The sequence below is a fragment of the Anolis sagrei genome, chromosome 2 (assembly GCF_037176765.1).
Source record: "Anolis sagrei isolate rAnoSag1 chromosome 2, rAnoSag1.mat, whole genome shotgun sequence".
Classification (NCBI taxonomy): domain Eukaryota; kingdom Metazoa; phylum Chordata; class Lepidosauria; order Squamata; family Dactyloidae; genus Anolis; species Anolis sagrei.
Genome location: NC_090022.1, coordinates 3617467 through 3640893, shown reverse-complemented (window position 1 = coordinate 3640893; position 23427 = coordinate 3617467). Strand labels below are relative to the sequence as shown.

General features: G+C 44.8%; 1 protein-coding gene across 1 annotated transcript in view; it reads right to left on the bottom strand.

Annotated features, from left to right (window-relative positions):
- Window positions 1-3569: 3569 nt before the first annotated feature.
- LOC132765839 (zinc finger protein 850-like) overlaps window positions 3570-23427 on the bottom strand; it is a 49819-nt gene continuing 29961 nt past the window's right edge. Inside the window, exons 5-8 of the mRNA XM_067463248.1 lie at window positions 16944-17030; window positions 12791-14378; window positions 10111-10147; window positions 3570-7054 (exon numbers count right to left, since the gene is read on the bottom strand). Of these exons, the coding sequence (XP_067319349.1) occupies window positions 4541-7054; window positions 10111-10147; window positions 12791-14378; window positions 16944-17030 (4226 nt within the window). The 3' untranslated portion in view covers window positions 3570-4540. The remainder of the gene's footprint in view (window positions 7055-10110; window positions 10148-12790; window positions 14379-16943; window positions 17031-23427) is intronic.

Here is a 23427-nt window from a genome sequence, read left to right as displayed (position 1 = left end):
CAGGTCCACTTACGTTTGAGGCTCAGGTGTCGGCGGTGGCCGGGAGGGCCTTTGCACAACGAAGACTCGTGCACCAACTGCGACCGTACCTCGGGAAGGCGAATCTGGCCAGGGTGGTCCATGCCTTAGTCACCTCCAGGTTGGACTACTGTAATGCGCTCTACGTGGGGCTGCCCTTGAAAACGGCTCGGAAATTCCAGCTGGTCTAACGGGTGGCGGCCAGGTTGTTAACTGGTGCTCCTTACAGAGAGAGGTCAACCCTGTTTAAGGAGCTGCATTGGCTGCCACTCATTTTCCGGACCCAATTCAAGGTGTAGGTTCTTACCTACAAAGCCCTGAACGGTTTGGGACCCTCCTACCTGCGTGACCGCATTTCTGTGTACGAATCCACACGATCTCTTTGATCATCTGGAGAGGTCCTGCTCGCGCTCCCGCCTGCATCGCAAGCGCGACTGGCGGGGACGAGAGAGAGGGCCTTCTCAGTGGTGGCCCCTCGACTCTGGAACTCACTTCCTAAGGACATCAGGCATGCCCCATCTCTGGCAGTCTTTAGGAGGAGCTTAAAAACGTGGTTATTCCAGTGTGCCTTCCCAAAATAATGAACCCTTAGCACGATGTCCTCTAAAGCATCTTATAGTGATTTAGGATTGTTTGTATGTTCCCACCAACGCCCCATCTCCCTATCTTGTTCATGCCCAGCATTATTTTAAATTTTAATTACATTCAGCCCAGCCATAGATTTTAAATGTATGTTATGCTATTGTCAATCTTTATGCTATTTGGGTTGAGATTTATTTTAATTGCTTTGTATTGTTGTTGTTATTGCTTGTATTGATGTATTGTGGGCTTGGCCTTACGTAAGCCGCACCAAGTCCCTTGGGGAGATGGTATTTATTTACTTATTTCAAGTACTTCTACCCCGCCCTTCTCAACCCCCGAGGGGGGACTCAGGGCGGCTTACAAAAGGCACAATTCGATGCCTACACATACGTATATAACAGCAATTAAAACAATTATAACAGTTAAAACAATCAATATATAGCACAATTAATAAAACTAATCTCATGCTCAGCGTTCATCCTTCAGAGTTCCATAATTTTATTCCACTTTGTCCATTCTTGTCAATTGTCAAAGTCCTTTCTTTATCTGCCAGATTGTCCGAATGCCTGGTCCCAAATCCATGTTTTCAATTTTCTCTTAAAGGAAAGGAGGGATGTCGCTGATCTAATTTCCCCGGGGAGTGAATTCCATAGGTGAGGGGCCACCACCGAGAAGGCCCTGCTCCTCATCCCCGCCAATCTTACCTGTGATAGAGGTAGGGTCGAGAGCAGGGCCTCCCCAGAGGATCTCAGACTCCGGGGTGGGACATAGAGGGAGATCCGTTCGGACAGCAGGGTGCAAATAAAGATTATTATTATTATTAGAATCATAGAATCATAGAATCCTAGAGTTGGAAGAGACCTCATGGGCCATCCAGTCCAACCCCCTGCCAAGAAGCAGGAATATTGCATTCAAATCACCCCTGACAGATGGCCATCCAGCCTCTGCTTAAAAGCTTCCAAAGAAGGAGGCTCCACCACACTCCGGGGCAGAGAGTTCCACTGCTGAACGGCTCTCACAGTCAGGAAGTTCTTCCTCATGTTCAGATGGAATCTCCTCTCTTGTAGTTTGAAGCCATTGTTCCATTGCGTCCTAGTCTCCAAGGAAGCAGAAAACAAGCTTGCTCCCTCCTCCCTGTGGCTTCCTCTCACATATTTATACATGGCTATCATATCTCCTCTCAGCCTTCTCTTCTTCAGGCTAAACATGCCCAGTTCACTAAGCCGCTCCTCATAGGGCTTGTTCTCCAGACCCTTGATCATTTTAGTCGCCCTCCTCTGGACACATTCCAGCTTGTCAATATCTCTCTTGAATTGTGGTGCCCAGAATTGGACACAATATTCCAGATGTGGTCTAACCAAAGGAGAATAGAGGGGTAGCATTACTTCCCTAGATCTAGACACTAGGTTCCAATTGATGCAGGCCCAAATCCCATTGGTTTTTTTTTGCCGCCACATCACATTGTTGGCTCATGTTTAACTTGTTGTCCACGAGGACTCCAAGATCTTTTTCACACGTACCGCTCTCGAGCCAGGCATTGTCCCCCATTCTGTATCTTTGCATTTCATTTTTTCTGCCAAAGTGGAGTATCTTGCATTTGTCACTGTTGAACTTCATTTTGTTATTATTATTATTATTACTAGGTGAAGTGGCCCTATGTGGAAGAGCCCACTAAATCACAGAGTTGGAAGAGACCTTGAGGGCCATCCAGTCCAACTCCCTGCCAAGGAGCAGGAAAACCGCATTCAAAGCACCCCGACAGATGCCCATCCAGCCTCCTCCCACCTCTTTTTCTGATTTTTGTTTTGGGCAGCATTCAGATGACAAAATACAAAGGCTAGTCTTTCTAGGCTGGCAAACAAAAACAGCCTGCAGGTAAAACTTGAGCGACGAGAAGGAACAGAAGGAGGGAGGGAGAAAGTCAGGGAGGGATCAGGGATTCACTTTCAGGGCTTTCGTAGGCGAAGAAAGAGAAAGCAAGCCCTGCGGTGCAAGAGAAGGAAGGTCCTCTACCTCCTCCTCCTCCTCCTGAAGACGTCACAGGAGACAGCTTATCCCGGGACAGAGGCGAGGCTGCGCCGGGTATTGTGAGCCCTTACCTGTCGCTGTCCCTCAAGAGCGCCCCTCAGGACATGGCGCTCTACGCAAATGCGTAATTTGCCTAATGGTTCAGCTGCCCCTGCCTGTCATAAGCAGCCACGGATCTCTGCATAATGGCTGACTTGGCCACGGTAGTACACGCTTTGGTTACATCCCGCTTAGATTACTGCAACGCTCTCTACGTGGGGTTGCCTTTGAAGACTGCCCGGAAGCTGCAGCAAGTCCAACGCGCAGCAGCCAGATTACTAACGGGGGCTGGGTACAGGGAGCACACCACTACGCTGTTACGCCAGCTCCACTGGCTGCCAATTAGCTTCCGAGCACAATTCAAAGTGCTGGTGTTGACCTATAAAGCACTAAACGACTCCGGCCCTGTTTACCTCTCCGAACGTATTCTCCCCTACGAACCATCAAGATTACTAAGATCATCTGGAGGGGCCCTGCTCTCGGTCCCACCAGCCTCGCAAGCACGCCTGGTGGGGACGAGGGACAGGGCCTTCTCGGTGGTGGCCCCGCGACTCTGGAACTCTCTCCCTCTGGAGGCCAGAACCGCCCCATCCATCCTAACATTCAGGAAACGGGTGAAGACGTGGCTGTGGAGTCAGGCCTTCGAGGAATGAGACAACACCATAGGACCCTGGATGGAAGTTGATGTAGATCCATCTTAATAGGACGACTGACCACTGTAGTTTTAGACATAGTGTTATTTTAAAGTTTTTGTAATTTGTGATATATGATATTTTAATGAATGTATATGTTTTTATGGCTGTAAACCGGGCTGAGTCCCTCAACGAGGTTGAGAAGCTCGGTATACAAAACTGTGAAATAAATAAATAAATAAATAAAAAGAGGGATGAAAGGGATTCCTCTTTGGCAGCAATAACGTTGGATTTATAATCCTGGGAACAACTGATGTATCAGCCTTTATATACAGAACCATAAGGAGACCTCCTGATCTTGAAAACAAAAACATGGTGACAGCATGGTGAGCCATGAAGCTCTTCGGAAATAAAGTGGCACTGAGTACAACAGGAAGCCCAACGCTTACCCAAAGTCACCCAGATTTGAAGTTGTTGTCCAACACTCAAAGCAACTACGTCACACTGTCTTTGAATTTACCCTCTTTTAAAAACTGGTACAGGTTAAAACACAGAGATAAAAACAGGCATGAGGCTATGAAACAACTGATAGCGTTAAGAAGAATTTGGAACAAATCGATTAAAACAATGCAACTCTTTCCATATAAAGTCAGTTCCAAACGGTTTCTCGGGAGAAAAAGCTCTCTTCTGGGGAGACCTAGGCTCAATCCTTTAGGTAAAGGTAAAGGTAGTCCCCTGACATTGAGTCCAGTCATGTCTGACTCTGGGGTGTGGTGCTCATCTCCATTTCTAAGCCGAAGAGCCAGCGTTGTCCGTAGACACCTCCAAGGTCATGTGGCCACTGGCATGACTGCATGGAGCGCCGCTCAATCCTTTAGGCCCATATAAAATCCAGATTATCTGCTTTGAACTGGATTATATGGCAGTGTAGACTCATATTTTGGATTAAAACCTGAATCCATGAGTTTACTAAACAGTGTGTAGATAAGGTCAGATGCTGGCAGTTGGACTCTTGCTGATAGATGGGCTGAAGCATGTTTTTGCTGTGAAAGGACTCTGCTGTGTTTCGTTTGCTATCCAGCTTGCAACGGTTCAGAGAGGTCTTGATTTGGAAACTACAAATCACTTCATGTACCAGCATCGCACAATTAACATCAGTGTAGATACTTCGATGTGCAATCTAAAAGCTGTCAACAGTGAAGTGGCTTCCAACGTCCATATGTTGGAGTGTGATTTCTCCACTAAACGGCTTCTTGGGCAGAAGGGAGATGCTTTTCCAACACTCCGCAACCTGCGTGGGTTCGTTGATGCTTAGTGCATGCACCCCGACGGCTGAAGGTCTTCCCGCACTCTGCACATTGATACGGCTTCTCCCCCGTGTGGATCCTTTTGTGGATGGTGCATGCACCGTACTGGCTGAATCCCTTCCCGCACTCTGAGCAGGTATAGGGTTTCTCTCCCGTGTGGGTGCGTTGATGCCTCACCCAGGTCCCGCTGTCGCTGAAGCTCCTCCCGCACTCCACGCAGGTGTAGGGCTTCTCCCCCGTGTGCCTCCTCTGATGGGACGTGAGAGTCCCGCTCCGGTTGAAGCTCTTCCCACACTCCGTGCACTTGTAGGGCTTCTCTCCCGTGTGAATTCTTTCATGCAGTGCAAGGGAATTGCTGCTAATGAAGGTCTTCCCACACTCCATGCACTTGTAGGGCTTCTCCCCGGTGTGGATTCTCTGGTGCTTAGTGCACGCTCCACTGTCGCTGAACATCTTCCCGCACAGGGCGCACTTGTAGGGCTTCTCGCCCGTGTGGGTTCTCCGATGTGAGGTGAGGTGGCTGCTCACGCGGAACCTTTTCCCACATTCTGTACATTGATAGGGTTTCTCCCCGGTGTGGGTCCTTTGGTGCAAACCCAAGGCGCTCCTCACCGAGAAGGTCTTCCCACACTCCATGCACTTGTAGGGCTTCTCCCCGGTGTGGATCCGCCCGTGGATGATCAGTTTGCTACCTTCGCTGAAGCACCGCCCGCACTCCAGGCACTCGTACGGCTTCTCCCCCGTGTGGGTCCTCTCATGCAACGTCAGGGCGCTGCTCATCGTGAAGCCCTTCCCGCACTCGGCGCACTCGTAAGGCCGCTCCCCGGTGTGGGTTCGCTCGTGCAATATGAGAGCATTGGTGCTAATGAAGCTCTTCCCACATTCCATGCATTTGTACGGCTTGTCCACTATGGACATTCTTTGAACTTCAGCGGATGGTCTTGTATGGCCGTACGTCCTCCTGGTTTCCATCTCTTGACCTTTCTCATCTTCTTTCAAATGGGTTTGTTGATGTTCTTCACACACCCAACGCTCATTCATGCATTGATATGGCTTCTCCGCAATGGGTATAGCAGGTCCTTCATTATTAATGAACATCTTCTTGCCTTCCATCTCTTTCCATTTCTCCTCCATGTGGGTTCGTTGATGTTCCTCACATGCCCCATGCTCACTGAAGCTCTTCCTGCATTCCATGCATTGATATGGCTTCTCCGCAATAGATATTCTTTCACGTACAGCAGGTCCATCACTATTAATGAACATCTGCTTGCCTTCCATCTCTTTCCATTTCTCCTCCATGTGGGTTCGTTGATGTTCCTCACATGCCCCATGCTCACTGGAGCTCTTCCTGCATTCCATGCATTGATATGGCTTCTCCACAATGGATATTCTTTCACGTATAGCAGGTCCATCATTATTAATGAACATCTGCTTGCCTTCCATCTCTTTCCATTCCTCCTCCATGTGGGTTTGTTGATGTTCCTCACATGCCCCATGCTCACTGAAGCTCTTCCTGCATTCCATGCATTGATATGGCTTCTCCGCGATGGATATTCTTTCACGTGTAGCAGGTCCTTCACTATTAATGAACATCTTCTCACCTTCCATCTCTTTACATTTCTCCTCCATGTGGGTTCGTTGATGTTCCTCACATGCCCCATGCTCACTGAAGCTCTTCCTGCATTCCATGCATTGATATGGCTTCTCCACGATGGATATTCTTTCACGTATAGCAGGTACTTCACTATTAATGAACACCTTCTCACCTTCCATCTCTTTACATTTCTCCTCCATGTGGGTTCGTTGATGTGCCTCACATGCCCCATGCTCACTGAAGCTCTTCCTGCACTCCATGCATTGATATGGCTTCTTCACGATGGATATTCTTTCCATCTCTTGACCTTTCTCCTCTTCTTTCATATGGATTTGTTGATGTTCCTCACACACCCAACGCTCATTCATGCATTGATATGGCTTCTCCACGATGGATATTCTTTCACCTATAGCAGACACTTCACTATTAATGAACATCTTCTCGCCTTCCATCTCTTTCCATTTCTCCTCCATGTGGGTTCGTTGATGTGCCTCACATGCCCCATGCTCACTGAAGCTCTTCTTGCATTCCATGCATTGATATGGCTTCTTCACGATGGATATTCTTTCCATCTCTTGACCTTTCTCCTCTTCTTTCATATGGATTTGTTGATGTTCCTCACACACCCAACGCTCATTCATGCATTGATATGGCTTCTCCGCAATGGATATTCTTTCACCTATAGCAGACACTTCACTATTACTGAACATCTTATCGCCTTCCATCTCTTTCCATTTCTCCTCCATGTGGGTTCGTTGATGTTCCTCACATGCCCCATGCTCACTGCAGCTCCTTCGGTACTCCACGCATTCGTACCGTTTGTTCTCTATGTTCACTGTGTCAATGGAGTTGACCTATTAATAAGAAAAAAATGCAATATGTCACATGACTTTAGCATGGAAATGCTTCAATACAGCATAAACAACGTATTGGTGGAGTTTAGTTAGAGCAGGCATGGTCAAACTTTGGCCCTCCTTCCAGATGTTTTGGACTTCAACTCCCACAATTCCTAACACACACACACACACACACATGATATACACTACCTTAGGTACCCAATGTTGTCCAGGTTTATCTCTTTAAGGTTATAAAAAATGAAAAATATGCTACTTTATAAATATACCACTGAGAGAGAGAGATTCACATCCCATTGCAATGGACCCTATTATACTGCACCCTTTCCATGCACCAATCCCATGCATCCTATTGCAATGCACCCCACTTTATTGCACCCTTTCCCCATGTACTAAACCCATGAATCCTGTTGCAATTCACCCTATTTATTGCACCCTGTTCCCCATGCACCAAAGCCATGTACCCCTTTGCAATGCACCCCATTTCATTGCATCAAACCCACACATCTCACTGCAGTGCATCCCATTTATTGCACCCCATTTCATTGCATCCCATTGCAATTCACCTTATTTTAATGCATCATTTCCTATGCACCAATCCCATGCATCCAACTGCAATGCACCCTATTTTATTGCACCCTTTCCCCATGTACTAAACCCATGCATCCTATTGCAATTCACCCTACATGCACCAAGGCCATGCATCCTATTGCAATGCACCCCATTTCACTGCGGCAAACCCACACACCCCATTGCAATGCACCCCATTTATTTCACCTTTCTCCACGCAGCACATTGCAGTGCACCATTTCACCATGCACTAAACTCATGCATTCCATTGCAATGCACCCCATTATCATTGCAACCTTTCCCCATGCATCCTATTGCAATGCACCCCATTCCATTGCACCCTTTCTCCATGCACTAAATCCAAGCATTCCATTGCAGTGCACCCCATTTCACTGCAACAAACCTGTGCATTTCACACACTGCAGTGCACCCCATTTCACTGCATGCTTTCCCCATGCACCCCATTGCAATGCACCCCATTTCATGGCATACTTTTCCATACGCCCTACTGCAATGCACCCCACTTTGTTGCACTATTCCCCCATGTACTAAACCCATGAACCCCATTGCAATGCACCCCACACTTGATGGCACCCACTGCCTTGCACCCCTTAAAGGGCCACAACATAATTTCCAGACCCACCCACCAATGCTACATAAACACACAGAAACATGTTTTACCTCTTAGTCCTCCAGAAAGGAGGGGGGTCCTTTCCACTTCCTTTTTAGTCCATTTCCTGCTTCTCTATGACCCCCTCCCTTCCTTCCTGTCTCCCCCCTTTTCCTAATTTGCAGCCACTCTAGGAAGCTCTGTTTTGCTCTTTGGAGGACTGCATTTATTTACAGTCCTTTGGGACTCAGTCTCATTGTTTTGCAAGAACAGCCTTTCCTTCTGACCCTCTCCAACATCACCTTCCAGCTCTGCTTCAGAATAATAATAATAATAATAATAATAATAATAATAATAATAGCAGCACAGGCTGGGTGGCCCTCTGTTGGGAGGGCTTTGATGGTGTCTTCCTTTATGGCACAAAGGGGTTGGACTAGATGGCCTTTAAGGGTCCCTTCCAACTCTAAGATCTTATGCTTCTAATAATAATACATATAATAATGTATATAATAATAATAATATTCCACTTTGAGCTCTTGACCCAGAAGCAAATGGATAAAATAATAACAGTAATAATAAATATAATGTAATTAATAATAAATATATAATAATAATAATATTCCACTTTGACGTCTTGACCCAGAAGCAAATGGCTAAAATAATAACAATAATGAATATAATGTAATAAATAATAAATATTTAATAATAATATCCCACTTTGAGCTCTTGACCCAGAAGCAAATGGCTAAAATAATAACAATAACAATAATGAATATAATGTAATAAATAATAATAATAATATCCCACTTTGACCTCTTGGCCCAGAAGCAAATGGCTCAACTAATAACAATAATAATAAATACAATATAATATAATTAGTATAATAATAAAATAATAAATATATAGTAATAATATTCCACTTTGACGTGACCCAGAAGCAAATGGTTCAACTAATAACAATAATAAATGCAATATAATGTAATTAATATAATAATAAATATATAATAATATCTCACTTTGACCTCTCGTCCCAGAAGCAAATGACTAAAATAATTATATAATTATAATAAATATAAAATGTAGTAAAATATAGTAATAATTTTAATATCCAACTTTTTATAATAATAATAATAATAATAATAATAATAATAAATGTAACATATTTCTATACACATACTAAAATAGAAAATATGTATGTGTGTGTGTGGATGGGATGTCCACTTGCACAGATATATACATACATACACACACACACACATATCCTATGCAAGTTGAGTGTCCCTCATCCGAAATATTTGGCATCAGAACTGTTTGGGGTTTGGGGAAAGAAGTGTTTTTGCATACATGTTGTTGTTGTCGTCGTCGTTGTTGTTACTGCATGCTTTCCAAATCATGGCTGTCAGTCAAATATAAAGCCATGTAAGATCTATATAAATAAAAATGCAAATGTTTGTTCAAAACCTTAAATCTCCCCAAATACTTCACCGATTGCTTTGACAGCTTGTTTTTAAAATAATTTCCGCACTGCTACATTTGTTTTTATTATTAATTTTTAATAGAAGTCGTTTTAATGATGGTGTTTTTACATGCAATAAAATAGAAAAGGAAAAGTATACATAGGCATATAGCATGCAGGAGAGAGAGGTCATCTACAGCCCTAGAATCGCATTGGTGGCCTTGCAAATACCTAGAGACAATATATATATATTCGTAGAGGCAGATAAGTGTGGATACAAGGGTTGTGCTGTATATAAGAAGTATTGGTATTCCACCCCACACTGCTCAAGTCTGCAGTCCTCAATGAGGAGGGGTTAGTGAGCTGAGAATAGGCTGAGGATTGTATCTACAGTGTTCCCTCACTTATCGCAGGTATTACCTTCCAGGACTTTTGTCTTTGACTTCTACGTTTACATCTGAAAAACATGTAACAGTAACCAAAAGTCCCAGGCTCAGCCATCTCCCTGCATGAAGTCCTGTGCTGTGTGCATTGAGCTCTTTCTCTGTTTGTGTGTCAGGAGAGATGTAGAGCTTGGAGATTTCCCCCTCTCTTTTGAAGCCTAGATGAAGGTATAGAATAGCTAGGTCCCAGTTCTTTTACTATTAAGAAATAGTTATTATTTCTGTAAATAAATCTGTTGTAATCTTCAAGATTGTGTTGGAGCATGCTGAGCCTGGGACTGTTGGTTACTGTTACATTTTTCAGGCTCGAGCTAAGCAGGTGTTTAGAGTGAAGCAGAGAGAGACAGATTTTGGAGTGTGCTCACGTTTCATGAACTGCCAAAGGAGTTTGTTTACATGGACAAAGAAAGACTATTGGTTGGACTTCATGAGGGGAAATGGCTGAGCCTGGGACTGTTGGTTACTGTTACATTTTTCAGGCTCAAGCTAAGCAGATGTTTAGAGAGAAGCAGAGAGAGACAGATTTTGGAGTGTGCTCTCGTTTATGAACTGCCAAAGGAGTTTATCTACATGGACAAAGAAAGACCATTGGTCGGACTTCATGCGGGGAGATGGCTGAGCCTGGGACTTTTGGTTATTGTTACATTTTTCAGGCTCGAGCTAAGCAGGTGTTTAGAGAGAAGCAGAGAGAGACAGATTTTGGAGTGTGCTCTCATTTCATGAACTGCCAAAGGAGTTTGTTTACATGGACAAAGAAAGACCATTGGTCGGACTTCATGTGGGGAGATAGCTGAGGCTGGGACTTTCGGTTACTGTTACATTTTTCAGGCTCGAGCTAAACAGGTGTTTAGAGAGAAGCAGAAAGAGACAGATTTTGGAGTGTGCTCTAATTTATGAACTGCCAAAGGTGTTTGTTTACATGGATAAAGAAAGACCATTGGTCAGACTTCATGTGGGGAGACGACTGAGCCTGGGACTGTTGGTTACTGTTACATTTTTCAGGCTCAAGCTAAGCAGATGTTTAGAGAGAAGCAGAGAGAGACAGATTTTGGAGTGTGCTCTCGTTTATGAACTGCCAAAGGAGTTTATCTACATAGACAAAGAAAGACCATTGGTCGGACTTCATGTGGGGAGATGGCTGAGCCTGGGACTTTTGATTACTGTTACATTTTTCAGGCTCAAGCTAAGCAGATGTTTAGAGAGAAGCAGAGAGAGACAGATTTTGGAGTGTGCTCTCGTTTATGAACTGCCAAAGGAGTTTATCTACATGGACAAAGAAAGACCATTGGTCGGACTTCATGTGGGGAGATGGCTGAGCCTGGGACTTTTGGTTACTGTTACATTTTTCAAGCTCAAGCTAAGCAGGTGTTTAGAGAGAAGCAGAGAGAAACAGATTTTGGAGTGTGCTCTCGTTTATGAACTGCCAAAGGAGTTTATCTACATGGACAAAGAAAGACCATTGGTCGGACTTCATGAGGGGAGATGGCTGAGCCTGGGACTGTTGGTTACTGTTACATTTTTCAGACTCAAGCTAAGCAGATGTTTAGAGAAAAGCAGAGAGAGACAGATTTTGGTGTGTGCTCTCGTTTCATGAACTGTCAAAGGAGGTTGTTTATATGGACAAAGAAAGACCATTGGTCGGACTTCATGTGGGGAGACGGCTGAGCCTGGGACTTTTGGTTACTGTTACATTTTCCAGGCTCAAGCTAAGCAGGTGTTTAGAAAGAAGCAGAGAGAGACAGATTTTGGAGTGTGCTCTCGTTTCATGAACTGCCAAAGGGGTTTGTTTACATGGACAAAGAAAGACCATTGGTCGTACTTCATGTGGGGAGATGGCTGAGCCTGGGACTTTTGGTTACTGTTACATTTTTCAGGCTTTAACTAAGCAGGTGTTTAGAGAGAAGCAGAGAGAGACAGATTTTGGAGTGTGCTGTTGTTTCATGAACTGCCAAAGGGGTTTGTTTACATGGACAAAGAAAGACCATTGGTCAGACTTCATGTGGGGAGATGGCTGAGGCTGGGACTTTTGGTTACTGTTGGTTACAACTGATCACATTGTACATATGCTGTTCTGTACTACGAAGAGTAAACTACTTGCTATTCACTATTCATCTGCGTGGTGTGTATTTTCTTTCTATGACAAGACAGTGTGTGGGCCGATCAAACGTGGACTACACGTGGTTTACTTTACATTACACCACGGATTGAACTCTGGATCTTTGCCTCCTAAACTCTAAATTCTTTACAGCCATGTGGCACTTCACGCTGTGCTTGCTGTGGGCTCGATGCTCAACTTTACGTACGCTGTGTTTGCATATTTTTGGATGCTCTGCTCTATTTTTTGGCTAGTTTTCCCTAACACAGAAAATCCTAACACACAAATAAAGATGAAAACACAGCCAAAATGACAGAAAAAAATATTAACAACAATTTTTGGACTTTTCTTCCAATGTCCTAATATATAAAATCCTACACGGACTACATTATTCCCACGCTTCTTTAGCTCATCAAGACCTACTGAGGAGAAAACAGTTTTCAGGTCATTTATGGGTTTTCCCAAATAGTTTATCCATCTCAGTCAAAATCATTCGAATTCAACAATGCTTTTCTATTGACGTTGTTGCGCCCTTCCATTTCTGAACATATAATATGGTCACTGAGAATCGTCCAACGAGGGAGTCATGGGAGCAAGGAAATCATGCGATTCCGGCAACTCCTCGCTGTTTGGCAACGTGTGGGTTTTCTGATGCCGCATATAGGATCCTCTGTCTCGGAAGCTCATCTCGCACTCCAGGCACTTGTAAGGCTTCTCTCCCGTGTGGGCCCGCTGGTGCACCTTCAATGTGCTGCCACTGCTGAAGCTCTTCCCGCACTCCAAACACTGGTAGGGCTTCTCTCCTGTGTGGGTCCTCAGGTGGGAAGTCAGGTTCCCGCTCTGGCTGAAGCTCTTCCCGCACTGCAAGCATTTGAATGGCTTTTCCCCTGAGTGGGTCCTCTGGTGCACGCAGAGGCTTTCCCGGTGGTTGAACCTCCTCCCGCACTCCGCGCATTGGTAGGGCTTCTCCCCAGTGTGGGTCCTTTCGTGTTTGACGCACGACCCAGAATCCACGAAGGACTTCCCGCACTCGGTGCATTTGTACGGCTTCTCTCCGCTGTGGGTCCTCTGATGCTTGATGCACGAACTGCTGTCGCTGAAGCCCTTCCCGCACTCGGCGCACTTGTGAGGCTTCTCCTTGCTGTGGATCTTTTGATGCGAACGCAGGTTCTGAGACCGACTGAAGCACTTCTCGCACTCGGTGCATTTGTACGGCTTCTCCCCCGTGAAAGTCCGTTGGTGGCTGGTACACGCTCCCCGGTGACGGAAGCTCATGCCGCAATCCGCACATTGGTACGGCTTCTCCCCGGTGTGGGTTCTCAGATGTACTTGCAACGTGTTAATGGCTCGGAAGCTCTTTCCGCATTCTGCGCACTGATACGGCTTCTCTCCAGTGTGCTTCCTCTGATGCACCACAAGAGCGTATTCCCTCAGGAAGCTCTTCCCACAGACCAAGCACTGGAAGGGTTTCTCTCCGGTATGGATTTTCAGGTGATTGTTGTAGGCGCCACCGTCGCTGAAGCTCCTCCCGCATTCGGCGCACTGGTACGGCTTCTCTCCTGTGTGCTTCCTCTGATGCACCGACAGCGAGGAGTGCGAGGTGAAGCTCTTCCCGCACTCCGAGCACTGATACGGCCTCTCCCCCGTATGGACTCTTGCATGGGCTGTGAGAGCAGAGCTTCGGATGAAGCTCTTCCCACATTCCGTACACTGATAGGGTTTCTCCCCGGAATGGAGCTTTTGGTGTGCGTTCAGGTAAGAGAGCTGGGTGTAGCTCTTCCCGCATTCCGTGCACGTGTAGGGCTTCTCCCCAGAGTGGATTCTCAAATGGATAATGAACTGGGATTTATATCTGAAGAATTTCCCGCAGACAGGACACACTTGTTGGTGACGTTCCTGAGGGTCCTGGGCTTCGCTATTCTCCGTCCTCTGAGAAGTCGATGGCTCCATGGAATCATAGAATGGGAAGAGACCTAGCGGGCCATCCAATCCAACCCCATTCTTCCAAGAAGCAGGAAAATTGCATTCAAACCAGTCCTTTTCTGTCTTGGATTGGTCCCTTTGGACATTTGCTTGGCTTCCCAATCCCTCTATTCCTGCTTCAGGCTTCATTGTCTCTGGGGGGAAGACGCTTTCTTCCTCGTCGCCTCCTGGACCAAAAAGGGAGAGAAAAATCTCATCAATACATATAAAGGGGGTTAAAGCACCAATATTATTCAATCCATATATCAATGACCTGCCTGGATCATAGAATCCTAGAGTTGGAAGAGACCTTATGGGCCATCCAGTCCAACCCCATTCTGCCAAGAAGCAGGAATATTGCATTCAAATCACCCCTGACAGATGGCCATCCAGCCTCTGCTTAAAAGCTTCCAAAGAAGGAGCCTCCACTGCACTCCGGGGCAGAGAGTTCCACTGCTGAACGGCTCTCACAGTCAGGAAGTTCTTCCTCATGTTCAGATGGAATCTCCTCTCTTGTAGTTTGAAGCCATTGTTCCATTGCATCCTAGTCTCCAGGGAAGCAGAAAAGAAGCTTGCTCCCTCCTCCTCCCTGTGGCTTCCTCTCACATATTTATACATGGCTATCATGTCTCCTCTCAGCCTTCTCTTCTTCAGACTAAACATGCCCAGTTCCCTAAGCCGCTCCTCATAGGGCTTGTTCTCCAGACCCTTGATCATTTTAGTCGCCCTCCTCTGGACACATTCCAGCTTGTCAATATCTCTCTTGAATTGTGGTAATGAAGGACTCTGTAGCTCATATGCCCAAAGTCCTAAACACATACGGAAGGGCGGAATACAAATACTGTAAATAAATAAATAATAAACAAGTGCTGTGGTTCAAATGTAAGCAAGTCACAGTACAGTGTTCCCTCGCTACTTTGTGGTTCGCTTTTCGCAGACTCGCTCTTTCGCGGGTTTTTGCCTCCCAGTTTATGAATGGTTGCCGTTGGTCAGAGCGGTGTTCTAATCCCACTCCCTGGCAACGATAGAGTGTGGAAGGGGGTTTCACCCTCTCCCTTGGGAAAGAGGCTGCCAATCAAAAGAGATCGCAAAGCAAAGCAGAGATGGCTAGCAAAAGGTGTGCGGTGCCTTTAAATCTCTCCTCGCTTCTGCCTCAGACTCGGAACATGATATACATATATATTATTTATTTATTATTTATTTACAGCTTTTATATTCCGCCCTTCTTCTCACCCCGCAGGGGACTCAGGGCGGATTACAGTGTACACATATATGGCAAACATTCAATGCCAATTTTTGACATACAAACATATACAGACATACACAGAGGCTATTTAACTTTTTCTGGCCACCAGGGGAGCTGTTGCTTTCATTGTCCATCTGCGACACTGATGAAGCACTTCCGCATTCCCCGCATGCTTCCCCGCTGGAATGCTTTTTGCTGGAGTCTTCTTTATGTCCTCATAAATCAGTTAATTTAGCCTCCCCACACTTTAAGGTGGTACCTTATTTTCCTACTTGACAGATGCAACTGCCTTTCAGGTTGCAAAGGTCGACAACAGGCTACACACAATTGGTTGGAAACCCACTCCAACCCGGGCTGGCTTCGAACTCATAGAACTAAAAAGTTGGAAGAGACCTCCTGGGCCATCCAGTCCAACCCTATTCTGCCAAGAAGCAGGAATATTGTATTCAAATCACCCCTGACAGATGGCCATCCAGCCTCTGTTTAAAAGCTTCCAAAGAAGGAGCCTCCACCACACTCTGGGGCAGAGAGTTCCACTGTTGAACGACTCTCACAGTCAGGAAGTTCTTCCTCATGTTCAGGTGGAATCTCCTCTCTTGTAGTTTGAAGCCATTGTTCCCTTGCGTCCTAGTCTCCAGGGAAGCAGAAAACAAGCTTGCTCCCTCCTCCCTGTGGCTTCCTCTCACATATTTATACATGGCTATCATATCCCCTCTCAGCCTTCTCTTCTTCAGGCTAAACAAGCCCAGCTCCTTAAGCCGCTCCTCATAGGGCTTGTTCTCCAGACCCTTGATCATTTTAGTCGCGTGAACTCATGACCTTTTTGGTCAGAGTGATCTTAATGTAGCTGACACTCAGCCTGCTGCGCCACAATCCTGGTGCGCAGCAGGCGCAGCAGTCCCTACTTCACAGATTTTCACTTTTCGTGGAACATAACACCCACAATAAGTGAGGGAACACTGTAGTTGCACTATTTACAAGAACTGGGTTCCCATAACACAAATAAGCAAGTACATGGTAGCTTTACATGCATGCAGCAGTCTTCACACTGGAGCTTTTCTTCCAATGTCCTCTCTTTTGAGGTTTCAAGAAAGGGGAAAAAAAACACCAATCACTACATTCCCCTGACACACAAGCAGAGAGAGACCTCAAAGCACACAGCACAAGTAGAAAAATATCAATTTTAAACAAGCAATCAGAACAAGAGCAGAAAAAGAGATGAAAAGATACGTTCCCAACTGTCATAGAGGAGACATGGGAGAAGGGAAACCCTCAGACTATTCTAACGCTAACTAACTTCTCCCCATTGAAGACTTGAGACTTGGGCAGTAGGGGGACAACACAATCAGTTCCGAATCAACTATTTACACAGTCCCAAAGTAAGCATGAGCTCGAGCCTTTGACAACCTGAAGGTGAGTCACCTGTGTGCGTCTTTGTGGATGTGACCAAGTCATTTGCTCTGCCCCAGCTCATTGAGGGCACCATAAATACATGGGCATCCATTACCTGCAGGGCTGTCCCTGTGCATCAATCCCAGGTCAAAGGGGTTTCCTCCGTCCACCAGGCAGGAAATGAGGGTCGGCTTTGAGGATCCTGCCAAAGGAACAGGGAGTGAAAAATACTCGTTATTATTATTATTATTATTATTATTATTAGCTGTCCCCTGCCACACGTTGCTGTGGCCCAGTCTGGTGATCTGGAAATGAAGTAATGAGAAAGTGTTGGTTTCTAATATATGTAATGTCTTTCTGCTTTGTGAGTAAACAGTATTTCTTGTTGTTTCTTTGCCAGTGTTGATGTGGAGATTGCCTGGTTTGCCTACTCTGGAACATGTAACATATCATTGTCCTTCTTTAGGGCTCCCTTTCAAATCTTTGATACTGCATCTGTCATATACATATATGTGTGTGTGAATGGCTGGATGGCCCTTTGTCAGGAGGGCTTTGTTTTGTTGCCCTGGTGAAGGGAGCTGGACTGGATGGCCTTAAGGCAGCATTTCTCAACCTGGGAAGTCAATACACCAAGGGGGGGGGGGGGGTCACCAGGGGGGAGTCAAAAGGGTCACCAAAGACCACCATGGGGGTTTTGGTCATGGGGGTTTTGTGTGGGATATTTGGTCCAATTCCATCGTTGGTGAGGTTTGGAATGATCCTTGATTGTAGGTGAACTATAAATCCCAGTAACTACAACTCCCAAATGTCAAGGTCTATTTCCCCCAAACTCCATCTGTGTTTATATTTGGGAATATTGAATATTCATGCCAAATTTGGTCCAGATCCATCATTGTTTGAGTCCACAGTGCTCTCTGGATATAGGTGAACTATACAACTCCCAAACTCAAGGTCAATGCCCTCCAAACCTTTCCAGTATTTTCTGTTGGTCATGGGAGTTCTGTGTGCCAAGTGTGGTTCAATTCCATCGTTGGTGGAGTTCAGAATGATCTTTGATTGTAGGTGAGCTATAAATCCCAGCAACTACAACTCCCAAATGACAAAATCATAATTTTTTTAGTGATGGTCACTCCTTGCATAGTGAGACATTTTGTTGCCAAATTTGGTGTGATTTCGCTTATTGGTTCTTTTGTTTTTAAGGTACTCTTTATGCACAGATCAGATATATATATATATATATATATAGAGAGAGAGAGAGAGAGAGAGATTATTATTATTAACTTTATTTATACCCCGCAAAACCTCTCGAAGGACTCGATGCGGCTTACAAAGGCCAAGGCCGCCGACAACAACAACATAGAATACACAATAATCTCATAAGCAAATAATAAAACATCAAGCAAAACAATAAAACAGTAAGACAATAACACCGTGACACAATTAAAACCAAGGGCTGGGCCAAATGTAATGGACAAAATTTAAAAAGTGCTGAACTTTATTTATTTATTTACTGTATTTGTATATACTGCATTTCTCAGCCGGTTGGCGACTCAAGGCGGTTTACAACAAATCAGTACACATAATATCATAATACAGGTTAAGACACTAAAACAATATAAAACACAACAGAAGCAATAAAAAACATCATTAGCGTCTCCTTATTATTATAGAAACACTAGCTGTCCCCTGCCACGCATTGCTGTGGCCTGGTCTGTTGATCTGGAAAATAAACTAATGAGAAAGTGTTGGTTTCGAATGTATGTAATTTCTTGATGCTTGTGGGCAAACAGTATTTCTTGCTCTTTCTTTGTCAGTGTTGATGTGGAGAGTGTCTGGTTTGCCCACCCTTAAACATGCAACGTATCATTTGTCCTTCTTTAAGGGTCCCTTTCAAATCTACGATACTATATCTCTCTGTGTGTATGAGAATCCTATCTATCTATCTATCTATCTATCTATCTATCTATCTATGTGGCTGGATGGCTCTTTGTCAGGAGGACTTTATTATGTTTTCTTGCCCTGATGAAGGGAGTGGGATTGGATGGCCTTAAGTATTTTCTGTAGGTCATGGGGGTTCTGTGTGGGAAGTTTGTCCCAAATCTGTAGTTGGTGAGGTTCAGAATACTCTTTGATCGTAGGTGAACTGTGAATCCCAGTGACTACATCTCCCAAATGTCAAGGTCTAATTCCCCCAAACTCCATCTGTGTTCATATTTGGGCGTATTGAGTGCTTGTGTCAAGTTTGGTCCAGATCCATCATTGTTTGAGTCCACAGTGCTCTCTAGCTGTAGGTGAACTATAATTCCCAAACTCAAGGCCAATGCCCACCAAACCCTTCTAGTGTTTTCTGTTGGTCATGGGAGTTCTGTGTGCCAAGTTTGGTTCAACTCCATCATTGGTGGGGTTCAGAATGCTCTTTGATTGTAGGTGAACAATAAATCCCAGCAACTACACCTCCCAAATGACAAAATCATAATTTTTTGAGTGATGGTCACTCCTTGTGTTGTGAGACGTTTTCTTGCCAAATTTGGTGTGATTTCGTTTATTGGTTCTTTTGTTTTTAAGATATTCATTATGCACAGAACATTTATATATAGAGAGATTGTCCAATTCCATTGTCGAGTCATCCTATTTCCTATATCAGTTACTCTGCATTTGTAAACGTTTGCTCAAACAACCATGTTTTACTGGGTTGTTGTAGGTTTTTCCGAGCTATATGGCCATGTTCTGGAGGTATTTTCTCCTGACGTTTCGCCTGCATCCTCAGAGGCGAAACGTCAGAAGGAAATTGCCTTGAGACCTCATTGTGGAGTGGAAAAAAGAGGGGATGAAGAATAAATATATATAGTAGATTAAGCCTGAAGAAGAGAAGGCTGAGAGGGGATATGATAGCCATGTATAAATATGTGAGAGGAAGCCACAGGGAGGAGGGAGCAAGGTTGTTTTCTGCTTCCTTGGAGACTAGGACACAATGGAACAATGGCTTCAAACTACAAGAGAGGAGATTCCATCTGAACACGAGGAAGAACTTCCTGACTGTGACAGCCGTTCAGCAGTGGAACTCTCTGCCCCAGAGTGTGGTGGAGGCTCCTTCTTTGGAAGCTTTTAAGGAGAGGCTGGATGTCCCTCTGTCAGAGGTGATTTGAATGCAATATTCCTGCTTCTTGGCAGAATGGGGTTGGACTGGATAGCCCACGAGGTCTCTTCTAACTCTTTGATTCTATGATTCTATGATTCTATAAGTATCAATAAGCATATATAATACTAACCTACCAACAAATAGACTTAAGTACTGTATATACTCAAGTATAAGCCTAGTTTTTCAGCCCCTTTTTAAGGCTGAAAAAGCTCCCCTCGACATACTCGAGTCAAGGTTATTTATTATTTTATTAATATTATTTTTATTTCATGTATTATTTCACTTTCTTTATTATTATTATTACATTTACAGTATTTTACCCTATTATTATTACATTTATTACTGTACACTATTTATGATTATTTTGCATTTATTATTTTACTTTATTATTATTGCATTTATTTTTTTATTCTATTATTACATTTATTATTTTACTCTATTATTACTGTTATTATTGCATTTCCATTATTATTATTATTACATTTATTATTTTACTCTTTATTATTGTTGGAAGGCTATGTAAGTACATTTACATAGAAGAAGGTGAGAATAATGATTTAATCAGAGTTGGGCAGTCTTATCTCAAATTACAGTTTTACGTAAATATTCAACAGCATTTCACCTCCTGATGCCTCAATTAATGTAATTTTATTGGTATCTTTTTTATTATTTTTAAATTTATTTATTTAGAAGATTTCTATACCGGCCTTCTCAACCTCGACGAGGGACTCAGGTCGGTTTACAGTGCATATCAAATACAATCATATAAAACACCAAATACAAAACATTACATATTAAAATAGTACAACTCAGTACAATAAAAACCTCATCATTACATCATTGCAGTTTCCTACGCCAAATCGTCAATCCAGTCATGGTCATAATCATATTCATAGTCACAGTTCATCATAATTCATTACAGGGAAGGTTCTAGGTTCAGTCTTTGAATGCCGCATTCCAGAGCCATGTTTTTAACGATTTCCTGAACGTCAGGAGGGAGGGGGAAGATCTAACCTCTAGTGGGAGGGAGTTCCAAAGCCGGGGAGCCACCACCGAGAAGGCCCTGTCCCTCGTCCCCACCAGCCGTGATTGTGAGGGTGGTGGGACCGAGAGCAGGGCCCGCCCGGAAGATCTTAGTAGCCTTGATGGTTCATAGGGGAGAATCCGTTCGGACAGGTAAACTGGGCCAGAGCCGTTTAGGGCTTTATAGGTCAACACCAGCACTTTGAATTGTGCCTGGAAGCTGATCGGCAGCCAGTGGAGCTGGCGTAGCAGAGGGGTCGTATGGTCTCTGTACCCTGCTCCTGTTAGCAATCTGGCTGCCGCGCGTTGGACTGATTGAAGCTTCCGGGCAGTCTTCAGAGGCAACCCCACGTAGAGAGCGTTGCAGTAGTCTAAACAGGATGTAACCAGAGCGTGGACCTCCGTGGCCAAGTCAGACTTCCCAAGGTATGGGCGCAGCTGGCGCACGAGTTTTAATTGTGCAAAAGCTCCCCTGACCACCGCCGAGACCTGGGGTTCCAGGTAAATTTACCCATAGCAGCTTCATTTTCCACCCTCAGTTTATATTCGAGTCAATATGTTTTCCCAGTTTTTTGTGGTAACATTAGGTGCCTCGGCTTATATTCGGGTCGGCTTATACTCGAGTTTATACGGTAATAGCTTTCTAAGAATAGCTTAGCAATAAAAAGAACCTAACAAGAACCAAGAAGAACCTTCAAGAGAAAAAGGAAAGAGGACAACCAACCCAAAAAAAAGATCCATCATAAGATCATTAGGATTAAAGGACAATAAGAGTCCTTTACAGGAAGAGAAGAATACTGACTTTACAAAAAACTCTCATTAGTGATGACCACACAGCGGTCATTATCAAGAAGAGGAGATGAGGGTGACAGGAAGTACTTGAACAGCCAGATGTTTACAGGATGTTCTTATCAACTATTAAGGAAAATGAGTCTAAAATATACAGCAGAGCATCCAAAAACACACAGGATACAAAAGTTGAGCATTCAGCTCATTAGTAAGCAAAGCAGGAAGTGCCGTGTGATGTGGTTGTAAAGATTACTAACTACAAGCATCTGAACGTACAAATATGTCCTCTCTAGAGTCCTAAATGTTGCCTTGAGTTCTCACTGTGCAGTGGAAAAAAAGAGGGGATGAAGGATAAAGATATATAGTAGACTAGCTGTGCCCTGCCACGCGTTGCTGTGGCCTATAGTAAAACTTATCAAAGTTGAGGTAGATATCTGGACTATTATGAAAGAGGGGTACCTACCTATTCCTTCCCCCTTTCTCTCCTTTCTTCCTTCTCTACCTCTTTCTTTCTTTCTTTCCTTCTTTCACTACTTGGTTTCATCCTTCTCTCTTTCCTTCATTCCCTCCCCCTTTCTTCCTTTGCCTTTCTGCCCTCCCTGTTTGCTTCCTTCTTTCTCTTTTTATTTCCTTTTATTTCACCACCATCATAACAATAACAATAATGCAATGCATTGCCTCCGGGACCTGACACCTCTCCCATTCCCCCTAAAAGGGTCTCAGAGGAAGAATAGCATCATCATAATAATCATAGAAATAACAACCTTTACCCGCCACGTGTTGCTGTGGCCAATCTTCCCTCTTTCTCTCCTTCTTTCCCTCCCTCCCTCCCTCCCTCCCTCCCTCCCTCCCTCCTTCCTTCCTTCCTTCCTTCCTTCCTTCCCATCTTTCCTTCTCCTCTTCTTTCTCTATCTCTTTCCTTCCTTCCCCCTTTTTCTTTCTCTTCTGCTGTCTCTCTTTTCTTTCCTTCCATCTTTCCTTTTCTTTCCTTTTCTTCTTCCTCTAACTTTCCTTCCTTCCCCCTTTTTCTTTACCTCCCTTTCTCTTTCTTCCTTCTTTCCTTCCTTCCTGTCTTTCCTAGATTTTGACAGGGCGGGAAGGGGCAGGGTGGGGTTTGGAGGTGGCGTGAAGTAAAAGGAGGTAAGATTGGGGCAGGGGAGTGATGGAGCGTGGGGTTGCGTGTGTGTGTGCGGCAGTGGGGGGAGTGATGGAGCGTGGGGTTGCGTGTGTGTGTGCGGCGGCGGGGGGAGTGGGGTTGCGTGTGTGCGGCGGTGGGGGGAGTGATGGAGCGTGGGGTTGCGTGTGTGTGTGTGGCGGCGGGGGGAGTGGGGTTGCGTGTGTGTATGCGGTGGCGGGGGGAGTGATGGAGCGTGGGGTTGCGTGTGTGTGTGCGGCAGGGTGTGTGTGTGTGCGGGAAGCGGCGCGGCGGGGCTTGGAGTGGGCATGGTTTCCGCAGAGGGAATGTTGGCCGGAAGGCCATGTGCGCGTGCCAGGGAACTTGCGGCTGGGCGCCAATGCGCATGCTCAGTTGTTTTGCCGTTTTGTGAGTGTGTTGTTGTGTTGTTTTTCATTTTGAGTAGATATGTTTGTACCTTGTGGGTTGTGTTATGGGTATGGGAATTTTGGTTAAGTTTCGTTGGGGTTTTTT